This window comes from Armigeres subalbatus, chromosome 3 (genome assembly GCF_024139115.2).
Source record: "Armigeres subalbatus isolate Guangzhou_Male chromosome 3, GZ_Asu_2, whole genome shotgun sequence".
Taxonomy (NCBI): domain Eukaryota; kingdom Metazoa; phylum Arthropoda; class Insecta; order Diptera; family Culicidae; genus Armigeres; species Armigeres subalbatus.
In genome coordinates this window covers 148,132,855-148,145,366 of record NC_085141.1, presented here as the reverse complement: position 1 = coordinate 148,145,366, position 12,512 = coordinate 148,132,855, and the positions used below count along the sequence as shown (strand labels likewise).

Sequence of the window (12,512 nt, the reverse complement as noted above, 5' to 3'; positions counted from 1 at the left end):
ATTGTACAGCTAATTACAAATTATTATTAGAGCCTTTGCATGATTGATATATTCCAATTTCCTTTTCTGCATTTAAAACTTCCGTCTCATTTTACGAATAACTCAAATTAGAATTGAAAGTGCCAGTTCAATAATTTCCGAATAGATATACACCCGGTTCTTTTTTTACACGGGTGGGTTTTAGTTGATTACGACCTTAAGCGTTGATGAAACTAGGAGTTAACCCCATGAAAAAATTCACAAAAAATCAAAGAAAATTTAGGTGATATTTTAAAAGCTGTGAAAAATCAGGTTAACCGGGAAATTAAAGAATACCAACCGTGTAAAAAAATATTGGGTGTATTGCTTATTTGTCACATTGGAAACGATTCTGATGATAGTAATTTTTAATTTTACTTACATTTCTGTGAAGCTTAGTTAAGTTTGAGTTAATTCAGAAAATAAGAAGTAGCTTAGAACCAGTAAGATGCAACAAAATAACCAAACATATTGAGAAACGCGCTGGAAAATTATTTGTTTATCATTTCAGGTCCCTTTTATGTGTTTTTCTCGAAATATTAAAATAGTGCACAGGTTGAAGAATTGATCACGCGACGCCCCTGCTATTTTCAAAATCGAAAACAAAAACCGAAAAATTCACCCGATGTTCGTTCAAAATCAGGTCAATCTTAAAAAAGCAGCACTTTTTCGGTTTTTGTTCTAAATTTTAAAAATACTTAGAGGCGTTAAAAAATATCGAAATATCAATAAACATCATCGCCACAAAACATTATCGCCCCACGTTAAATGCATTGTGTTTGGACAAGTGGCAATCAGATGGCGGTAATAAGCAAACGTCAAACACAGCAAATCTGAAGCACTATCGGTGGCCGATCGACCACCTACAAGTAATTAAACCTTGGAAGATAATAAAAAGGTGAAGGATGGTACATGTGTTGAGTGAGGCGTCTGTTTCTCTGTTGCGTAAAGTTACCAGCCCCAAGATGGCGAGTTCGATTGTCGGCACGGTTTAGGTAGGATATTTTCGGGTGGGAAACATTCTCGATTCACTGGACATAGTGTATTCACTGTGCATACCATACCACACATACATATTCCTTCAATGGCAAGCTTGAAAAACACTTTTCAATCGATAATTGTAGAAATGTTAAGATGACACGGGAAGCACTAACAATCATCAAATCGTCATCATTTTCATCATTGAATGCTTAACTTTTTTCTACAACAAATATGATTTTGGAAAAGTATCACCGGAGCGTGCTTACTCGCAATCTACATGCTGATACATTTACAGTTACATCAAACAACTAAAAACCGAAATATGTCGCTTCAAAGTTGCGAGGTGATAATGCTAGAAAGAGACGAAAGATAGGAAAAATAACACTGTGTTTAGTGCCTCTCCGAGTCACCTTAAGGCTCTATAAACCGTAATCAATCCGATGATGACGATGATTTTATTCGAATCCGCACTAATACTAATAAAGTTTTGAACTAAATTCAATATTTTGGAGCTATTTGCCGACTTACCTCAATCATTGCATATTCATTACATTTTCATATTAATTTTTCACTTATCCAAATTAACAATCACTGAGGAATTGCTAGAAAAACGGTGAAAACTGCTTTTTCCTAGGCCGACATTCGCATTGTTATCGAACGCATACTAACTCCGAACGTTCGGAACAAACACATACACACGCACTTGATTTTTCAGTTGATCTTTTCCCACTGTTTCCTTGATTTAATCACTCCTAAAACATATTCACTAACTGAGCTCCACCTTTTTATTCAATCTTGACTACCGATTAATTCACTTCACGTCCAAAAACTGTCGAAAACTGCTTTCCAAAAATCGAAGTGAGAGACAAATTTGAAGACCGTATTGTAAATGCAATAAAATGCGGAAGATTCAAATTCACTAGCGCAATAAGTGAAATGGTGAGAACAAAATCTACGCGATGCAACTTCATTCAATTCGAACAATACAACGTATACGCCAGCCACGTCCACGCCAACACGCAAACAAAGGTGTGCATACACAAGAAAATAATCATCGCTTCACCGTTGCCAGATTTATTTATTGGAAAAAATCATTACTGTTTGTCGGATCGAACAAATAAACCAGAAATAAATATTTAAACGTGTTATGTAAGCTTCTGTTACATTCCAAGTGGTGTATACAACAATTTTAACCGGTAAATACCCATATATTTGATACACCTCGAACATATGTTATAATATAAAATAAACATTTCGTCAAGTCTGGCAACATTATGCATCAGCTGGCATATTTTTAACACCCCATTTCCACCCACCCCAGTTGTAAACAAAATTTATTTATCGCTGCTGCACTTTTCCGTACCAATTGCCTCACTATTACAAACAAGCGATACAGTCATTAATTTTCAAAACATTGTGATGGAGTCTTGAGCCTTAAAAGAGCATTGAAAAGTAATTGAAAAGTCTTTACCCTCTACAAGCAAAGATTGGAATAATTTGGATTGGAACAATTTGTCAAAGAAAAGTTTTTTGCCTTTCTCGTACAACAAAGTTGTACCAGAAGGCTATAATTTCACTCCAAAAGCCAAATTTTGATAGAAGGCTCGGAGACCCATAGTGTTATATACTGTTATATAATCGACTCAGCTCGAAAAACTGAGCACATGTCTGACTGTGTGTGTGTGTGTGTGTGTGTAGCCCCGGGAATTTTTTATTGTTAAACACGTTTCATATAGAAGGACTTGACCGATTCGAGTGCAACTAGTTTCATTCGACGGAGAAACTTTCCTAGTTGGACACTATTGTTTTTGTTTGCTAATAACTCATTCGATTTGAATAATATTTCTATTTTTCTTTTAACAAATACGCTGTTTACATGCACACTTTAAGTCATTAATCAATTTAGCCATGACGCAATCCATTACTCTCATAATAATTGCTTAAAAATGACTCAATTATTGAGTAATTTATAAGCAGCGTGATAGAGTTGCATCAAATATTTTAACCGCCAAGATGTAGGCAATTAGCACAGCATTTACAACATTAATTCTAATCCAACATATCGAATCGAGAAAGGCATAATCACCACTTGGGGATAAATTTGGGTTTTTTTCTGTAATTCTAGAACTCCAAGTGATGGGGCAACACTCTGGTAGTTCAACAATCGAATCAATGTTGGACCGTTCCGTCCTGGAAACCTTATACTACATCTGCGGTCGATACAAATGGGGTGACACATCCCTCCAAACCAACGAAAACCCCTTCAAACTGGCCGAAGCCCACCAGGTAGCGCAATCTCAGTTTGAATGGATAGCTCTGAACGAGAGAGCCAAGCGTCAAGCGTGGATGGACTTTGACTACATTTTTGAAAAGAAGACTTGGCTTAATTTAAAGCAAAGATCACTTAACATCCACATCCCCATCGACAAGACTATCCTAAGATTGTTCGCTCTGGATGCGCCAGATCCAGTGCTAAATAATTTTCTCGTTAAAGTGGAAGATCCTCATCGTAGACTGGCCTTAGCAAGGCATGTCCATGCCAAACGAGGAGTAGTGGATGCACTGGTGGCCTTGAAGGATCGCTCAGAGTTGGAAAACTTTGCCCGATCACTGGAAAGTGGAACTGAAGAAAGATACTATGCGGACAATGCCATTAAATCGTTGGTAAGTAAACGTTACATGACAGTTGACACTCAGCATTGATTAACTTCTTTGATTTCTAGAATAATAAGTGGAAAAATGATGCCATCAAGTTAATCAAATAACTTTGTTTGGTGAATAAGTAAGGTTTTCCAAATGTTTAACAATCGTAGTGCATATCACGATCCTTAAAATACGGTGATCTTTGTACCGAGAGTTGGTAATTTCTCGCACTTCCTCTTCAAATGTGTAGAGCCTTTTCCAATGAAAAAAGGGATTGATCCACACTCGAGAGCGTACCCAACAAACAATTTAAGCTGAACAAGCTAGTTTTTTTTAGCTGAAAAAACTTATTTGCCACGAAACAAGCTTTTCTTCAGCTTCCAATGTTTGTTGGGTATACACGTGCGTGTAATCAAGGCGAGAGACACATGATTGATGAAGATAGAGAATTTTTTTCGGCCGCGTGTGTTTTGCAGTTGTGTATAAAAAGGTCTACACAGATAAAAATATGTTGTGATTTTAAATGTATTTTCATGCACATATTTGGAGCATGCAAATAAACGTAACATTCAATCGATCTCACTATTCTTTCATATCGAAATAAATTTAAACGGTGCTTGCTTGTAAAATTAAATCAAATTTAATTGAATATCGAATGTTAATTCGTTTGATGGGATAAGCTGCAATATAACACGTCGTTGAATTTTCAAAATTATTTGATGTGTATGTAAAGGCGGTCAACGTTCATTTACACAGGGGCTATCTATATACCACGTGGACAATGTGATATCGGATCTTGTAGAAGAAAAACCACGTTTAATTCGTTCTACGGTCTGCACTCAACTGACTATATATTTTTCTTTATTCTCTATATTTCTTGTACATCTACGCCACAGTATTTTTTTTTTAAATTAAAAAAAAGACTTACTAACACCGACACTACACCCCCCTTTTCCTTTATAGTCTTGTACTGCACGCATAATATAGTCATCCAGATACTTCGACCGCCTTATTACTCGTCGGGTTCGCTCCTTATCAGCTGACTCCGGTATTGCAAGACGACTGTCTGTGTCGAATGCATGTTCTACGTTTTGTTGTTACCAGCGTTAATCTCTGCCCAGAACATGCAATTGATTTGCATGGGTTGTTTTGTAGCATACGACACAAGCTTACGATCCACCGATGATGTCATTCCTGCCGCTCTAGCTCGCTACCAAGTCGCTTCTTCGACTTGCCAACATCGGCATCTGCACCTGAATCGATAACTGAATCGACAATCGACAATTAGCCGTATCCGTTTCGGCTTCAAAGAGTTTACCTCAATACCAGCGGGACGCTTCACGCAGCTTTTTTATAAAATGCCCAAATTCGCCACATTTTATGCATTTTGCATTCGTTGCTCTGCAACCAACATCACCTTTAAGAGGTCCCTTCCTGCCACACGCAGAGCAAGCTCTATTCATCCACTTTGTTGCTATTGTGGGCCGGAATTCCGAATTAGGCCTTGGCCTCAAAAATTGCGGACGCTTGATCACTCTATTGATATTATCACTGGGATGACAAGCTACACCATCTTTGTCACATATTTTCTGAGTCACCAATACGAGTGTACTGCGAATGCAACATAAACAATACCGAGGGTGAAAATGATATAAAAAGAGCAAAGGCATAGACAGTACCTTGTGCAAGTGGCATTCTGGAGAATTGAAAAGTTATAAAAATATATAAAAATAAAAACAAAAATAAGTTGAACATTCCTAAGTTTGGAGCATGGAATCGAATATGGAATAGTTCTAATTTATAGTTTCCTAATTTTTTTTCTATTATATCATAATTGTATCATGTTGCATTATTGAGTAGTATGGGCGTTTTGCATCATATTCTCCTGTAGAAACGTAAATATTCAAAATTCGCGCACATACAATTGCAAAATAAATCAGTATTGGGGTAGTTTGACACTGGGGGATAAACTTATCACCCAAAAAAGAACGAACAGGCAAACCTGTCAAAATCCATAGTGAAAAAATTGGGTGTCGGTGCCTTGGATATTATCCTAAAACTTACTTTCTCTATCAAGTTCCTTCATCTTCTGTTTAACATCAGCGAGAATTGTCCCCAGGGTAACTATCTCGTCCTGAGTCATGTCCTTCGCTAAAATGTGTCGACGCAGTTCATTCGATTTGCAACTTTCCACAATCTGCTCGATCAATCTGTCATTAGTGCTGTCCAATGAGAGCTTGAAGTAGCTTGAAGTTTCTCCTTGTCCTGCTCATGCCCATTTGTTGACAAAAAAGAACGAGCAGGACGGGAACAACAACAGAGAGCGATTCCTGTCTGGCTTGGAACCGTTGGAGGTCGGACCCCGAAAGTTTGGACTGGGGCCAACCGTTCTGGATGTGGTGGTAGACTTTGCGTAGCAGCGGATCTGCCTGGGTGCTTTGCGCGACGCCTCTGAAATGAAGAGGCAACACTTTAATGGAACTAGATATAACTGACCTGAGGTCCTGTTCCAGGTTGAGGCTTGCGATGATGTAATCTTCATCGGGCTTGACGTGCTGGTTGATCAACCAGGAAAGCAGGTCCGCGTTGCCGAACTTGTGAGTGGGCACGTACTCGATGTCGAAATCGTAGAGCAGCAGGTTGAGTGCGAAGCGTTGAAGGCGGTTTGCGGTGTAGACCGGAATATCTTTCTTGGATCCGAAGATCCGCAGCAGAGGCTGATGATCCGTTTGCAAACGAAAGTGCCGTCCGAAGAGCATCTTGTGGAACTTCGTAACGGCGAAGATGATGGCCAAACCTTCACGGTCCGGCTGGCGATAACCTTGCTTCGCTTTCGTGAGTGCCCTGGAGGCATGCTGGACAACCTTGATGCTACCGTCGGGGAACTTGTGGCTGATCATCGCTCCTAGTCCAATGGAGGAAGCGTCGGCAGAGACGATAATATCCCGCTTCGGATCGTAGTGTGTGAGGTGCAGATCCGAGGAGAGGATTTGATTGATTTCTCAAACGCCTTTTGGCAGTCCAGAGTCCACTGGAATTTTGCGTCAGCTTTGAGGAGATTATCGAGCGGATATCGTAGGTTTCGCATGTTGGGGACGAACTTGCCGTAGTAGTTTATGGCCCCCAAGAAGGACCGTACACCGGATACATCGGTAGGAGGCGGTAGTTTGGATATCGCTTCGATCTTGGCCGGATCCGGGCGTAAACCGCGACTGTCGACGACGTGACCCACTTACTGTACAGGTTGCTTACGAAAAGTGCACTTGTCGACGCGGATGGTGAAACCGAATTCCTGGATTCGCTTCAAAGCAGCTCGAAGGTTGCGATCGTGTTCTTCTTCTGTTTTACCTCCGATGATGACGTCATCGAGGTACCCGGAAGTGCATTCTAGGCCGGCAAGCATCGTGTCGATGAGCTGTTGGAATGCACCAGGTGCAATCTTCACACCCGGCGGAAGACGGTTGTAGGAATAGAGGCCACGATGCGTATTGATAGTGAGCAACTTGCGGTGCTGCTCGTCAACTTCCACCTGTAAGAAAGCGTCGGACAAATCTATTTGGCTGAATACCTGACAGCCAGCGAGCTTGGCGAAGATGTCGTCTGGAAGTGGAAGCGGATACTGATTGGGTTGGAGAGCAGCATTCAATCCCGTGGAATAGTCTCCGCAAATCCGGATGGTACCGTTGGCTTTGCGAACGACGACAATAGGAGCGGCCCATTCGGAGTAGTCGACAGGAGTTATGATGTTGAGTTTCTCCAGCCTATCGAGCTCCTGGTCGACGGCATCGTACATCGCGAATGCTACCGGACGCTTCGGGCAGAAAACGGGTCGAACACTTTCTTTCAGCTCCAATTTCACTTGGGTTTTACTGCACAAACCGAGCTTTTCGCTGAAGACGTTCGGAAAGGATGACTCGAGTGAAGCTGGGGAACCAGAAACGCTGCAACAGAAGGTGTCCATGGGTACAGACCAGAGACTGAAGCTGTCAACAAGATCGGAACCGAGCAGATGTAGTTGCTTCTCGGAGACGCGGACCAGCTCGCATCGTGTACTTCCTCCGATCGTGACACTGCACTCGAATTCTCCATCGAGCGGCAGGATGTTGCCTAACGCTGTATTCGCTTTCACTGTAGCTGGTGCTAGAACAGGACTTCCGAGCTTTTTCCATATGTTCCTGCTGATGACGGTGATGTCGGACGCCGTGTCAAGCTGCAACCGTATCTGCGTTCTGGATATGACAACGGAAACAAATCTGCGCCGCTGCTGCACGCTGCACATATCAACGACCACCACCTTGCTTGAAACTTCCCGCATTCTGCGTCTGCTTCCAGGTTTACGGGACTTAGCACTGTTGCAGTACCCCTCACGGTGCCCGAATTGGCCACAATCGTTGCATTTGTGGGTTTTGTAGCCACAGTCCCGAACGAAATGTAGCACACCGCAGAGCCAGCACGGTTAGTTTGGCTTTTTATCAGTGTCACTGGAAGGACGTTTTTGTTGTTCACGTTCACGCTTTCCAAATCGTTTTCCGCTATCGAACTTGCGCACTGCTTGGACTTGGCCGAAGAGAGTCGGAGATTCGATCATCGCACTTGTGGTGTATCAGTTTCCTGCTGCGGAAGAATCGCCCCAATTCACGACCTACCCGGACGACGCACACGATGTGAAATGACCAAGCTAGGTGCCAGGCTACTGCGATGATAATCGTGTTGCTGTAACGGCGCAAGGCTGGCGTGTTGCCAGAATAGCAAACAGCAATCAAGTAACGTTTGGAGTATCTAAATCCAAAGTACGTGCTATGAACTCCCACATCTTCCCTTTCCTCCGAAAAAAAAAACTATTTGCCCTAGAAAAATGAATAAGTTATGGATTGCATTTGGTTACAGCAATGTATAAGCACTGGTGTACCGACGTGACAGCTCATAGAAAGTAATTCAATTTATTTTCCCACAATATGATTAGAAAACATTGAATACTATCGCCACCTTGATTAATGCCTGTTTATGGATATTTTAACCACTGTGTATTAACAATGACACAAGTGTATTGCGGATCTTTTCAAAATTTTCCATTTTGCGGATTCCGCAAAGTTCTTCCGCAGCTGTCAAAGTTCTACCGCAGGCCTGGAAATTTTCAATACACTGAAACAAAAACCTGATATTTGGCGTTGTCATCATAGAATGCTATGCCAAACAGTAGAAAAGTATGAAGTGACAGCTGCGGTAATTTGAAAATTGTTCCGGAAAGAGGAAAGTTTTCTCTGGGACAGCAATAAATGTTTCGAAAAGATTTGTAGTGGTTTTTCCAAGCCTACCAACAACTTACCAACCATTACGATCCCAAAAACTAAATTTTGTAGAAATTCAAGCCTCGTTACCTTTGTTCTAAAAGGTTTCAAGAAACTGTTTACCCGCGATCCACAAAAGACACTCATCAGCAACACAACATAACTGATGCATTGAACTGATCACTGTCTAGTTCATCATGAGCACGCAAATATCACTAAGTGCTTGTAAAATGTTATTTGGCTATCTTAATTATATTTTTTTCCAATATTTTAATTCACAAATGCTCAATTTTCATTGACACAAAAACATCATACACTGAAACATTGTTCCGATCCGCAAAATAGCAAAATAACAATCTTCTTCTTTATCTGTCCATGTGTTATAACACATTATTACCAAACGTTATCGACATTTTTCGTCCTTCGTTAGGGTTATTTTGGTTCTTTGGTAATATGTATACCTGGAAGTGCATCCATCTTTGAAGAATAAAAATAGAAATGCTTCTCTTTCATTCGATTGCTGAGTTCTGTCCTTCTGTTTCCTTCATAAAAGGCATTTGCTCCGAAATAACGAGCACTGGTTTCGCCACCATGACATTGGCAAAGCTGCGAAACAAGATTCGGGTCACCATCTGTACGTTATTTGTTTTGAAGCAAAATAAACAGCTTATGTTTAGGTTTTGTCGCTATGATATTTGCTCAGCGATTCGAAAGATTCGTCTGCAGAACACCATTACTCGGGCATCTGTCAATGCACCATTTGCTTTGGAGCAAAACAACCAGCACTGAAAGTTTTTTCTGTCATCACATTTGCAAAAATGCGAAACAACGACACTCGGGTAACCATCAACTCGTCATTTGCTTTGAAGCAAACCAACCAGGACTGACGTGTTTTTGATTCAGCGGCTATGACATTTGCGCAGCCATTCGAGATAATCTCACGTCTGCAAAACAACAGTTGGTCATCCGTCAAAGTCTCATTCATTTCAAAGCGAAACCATCAGCACTGTCTTGTTTTTGATTTTGCCGCTTTGTTATTAGTCTCCCACAAACCTAAGCGATTTCATCGTCGCGATGACGACAACTATTATCGTTGGGTCACTGCAGGCAATGTTCTATCTACGCTTCCATACTAATGGCGACAGAATCTCTATCGCCATGCGATAGAATCATGTCGCGACTGTTGCGTCGCGTAAGTTTGGGAGAACCTGTTAGGCTATTAGCGCAGCAGTTCAATAAAATCGCATACCTGCAGAACAACACTCGGGTATCAGTCCAAGCGCCATTTGCTTTGAAGCAAAACAACCAGCACTTCCGAGTTTTTAATCAGGTCATGACATTTGCAAAACTGCAAAACAACAACATTTAGGCTTCCGTCAATGCGTCATTTGCTTCTATGCAAAACAACCAGCACAGTCTTGGGTTTGATTTTGCCGCTATGACATTTGCGCAGAGATTCGAGAGAACCGCACGTCTGCAAAACAGCAACACTCGGGCATCTGTCAATGTGCCATTTGCTTTGAAGCAAAACAATCACCACTGCGCACTGCAGGTTCTTGGTTAGGCCAGCATGACATTTGCAAAACTGCAAAACAACAACATTTGGGCATCCGTCAAGGCGTCATTTGCTTCTTTGCAAAACAACCAGCATTGTCGATCTGTTTTATAGCTTCCCAATTTGCGTAAAGATTAAATAAAATCAGACGTCTGCAAAATGACGACTAACCAACTATGTTGCTCGCAAAATGAGTTCACTGCAGCACTATACTCACCGATACACTTTGCACCAAAACTTTTCCCGACTCGTTAGAAAAATATTCAGAAAAGTTACAGTGTTCAAGGGGCGATTCTTCCACAACGAAAACAATTCCAGGAAATTTATCTTTTTCTTTGAAAAAATAGAAAAAGTCTGGCAGGATCGCCATTTGTGGTGTATCAGTTTCCTGCTGCGGAAGAATCGCCCCAATTCACGACCTACCCGGACGACGCACACGATGTGAAATGACCAAGCTAGGTGCCAGGCTACTGCGATGATAATCGTGTTGCTGTAACGTCGCAAGGCTGGCGTGTTGCCAGAATAGCAAACAGCAATCAAGTAACGTTTGGAGCTGGGAGCTGCGGATAGAGTCAAAACGATTGTCAAAAAATCTCCAAAGCAAGGTGTCAAAAAGTATCCATCGCATCGAGAGAGCTTGTGAGCCTTCTGAGCGGAGACGAGAGAGTACACGTGTAAATCAACTCATACTAATTGTAGTTTATTTCTAATAAAACTCAAATATTTGGTGTAATTTCAAACCTATTGAGGAATTTTTAAAAGTGAACAGCATGATTTAATTTTACGATCGGCACAATAATTTATGCAATGCAGTAAATCGACGAAATCTTTGAAATTAATTTTTAAAAGATAAACATAATGATAATTCAATGTGAAAAATCGTAGCGTGTACATTGAACACTGAGAGGAAATTTGCGGGTTTCAAGCAAAATATCTTGAAAATTAGAATCGATCGAGTCCGCAGCTCCCAGGTTTGGAGTATCTAAATCCAAAGTACGTGCTATGAACTCCCACAGCACTGTCATGTTTCAAGTTGAACAGGCGCTGACACTCCTCCGAAAGCTGCCCTAACGTGACGTCATTGTTGTCCTCGATTTTTGTGAGGAGACGAGTCCGAATTTCAACGTCATTCTCCGATTTGACATCGGTATCGTCGACTGATTACCGATTCTTTTGCTCCGAAAAGGCACTTGAGCTTTGCTACTGTCTGCGCGAAGGTAAATTCCTTCGGAAGTTTAGGTAATATGTAGCTTACATACCTTTCGTGTTCGGTTAAACCCAACTTTCGCTTCATCGTCCAGCCTAGCCGCATCCTTCTCAAACAGATCGTCATAACCGGAATACCACGCAGCGAATGTGACGTTGTTTTCGGTCTCGAACCGGCATTCCTTTATGTTGCTGGCCAAGGAGTTAAGGATTTGTTCCGGGTTTGGTGGTACCTGTACATTGACGGACGATGCAATACTATTAAGGAACTGTTGCTGTTGGTGGGGCGGGAAAGCTATATACTGCATATGCTGCTGGGCAGTAGAAACGGTAACGAACGGCTGCTGGTGGTGTGTTTGCACTCCGGGAACGAAATTTGGCTGCTGTGCTGCTGGTGGACCACTGGTGCGGGAATATTCAGCGGATTAATTTGCTGCCGCTGATTAATTGCTCCCGGCGGGTCGACACCATTCCTTCCACTTTGCTCACTACCGTCGGCCATCGCACTCCACTTGCGTTTCTTTCGCGCGGGTGACGAAATGATGGGTTAGTTTCCTTTTTGCGATGGAAAAACTACCCTCACTCGCGAATTCTCGTCGCCACTTTTGTACCGCGGTAACCCCGATGGTGTTTCGGATTGTTATCCATACATCAGGGAATATAACGCGCACGAATTGTTGAATTAAAACTAATTTATTCGCAACGCCGCGGCTTACATTGGGCGGCTACAAGACGGTAGACTAGCCCAAGAATACGCGCAGCAGCAGGAAGTGGCACTCCCAATAGAAGAGCAGCTAGGCGCAGCGTCTCTTGAAGATGGC

General features: G+C 41.8%; 2 protein-coding genes across 7 annotated transcripts in view; one reads left to right on the top strand and one right to left on the bottom strand.

Annotated features, from left to right (window-relative positions):
• The window catches only part of LOC134224891 (vacuolar protein sorting-associated protein 16B), a 92,707-nt gene that overhangs the window by 24,367 nt on the left and 55,828 nt on the right, over positions 1 to 12,512 (top strand). For 5 of the 6 annotated variants that reach the window (XR_009983097.1, XR_009983098.1, XR_009983099.1 and 2 more), the window contains exon 5: positions 3,125 to 3,663. Coding sequence is in view for 3 of the 6 variants with exons in the window: in XM_062704536.1 (XP_062560520.1) it covers positions 3,125 to 3,663 (539 nt within the window). In the remaining 3 variants the exon portion in view is untranslated. Of the gene's footprint in view, positions 1 to 3,124; positions 3,664 to 3,722; positions 4,150 to 12,512 lie in introns of those variants that run through there. The other variant, XM_062704538.1, reaches the window with a different exon arrangement.
• Positions 6,875 to 7,957, bottom strand: LOC134224893 (uncharacterized protein K02A2.6-like). Its single transcript, XM_062704540.1, has one exon. The coding sequence runs from the start codon at positions 7,955 to 7,957 to the stop codon at positions 6,875 to 6,877; it is 1,083 nt and encodes a 360-aa protein (XP_062560524.1).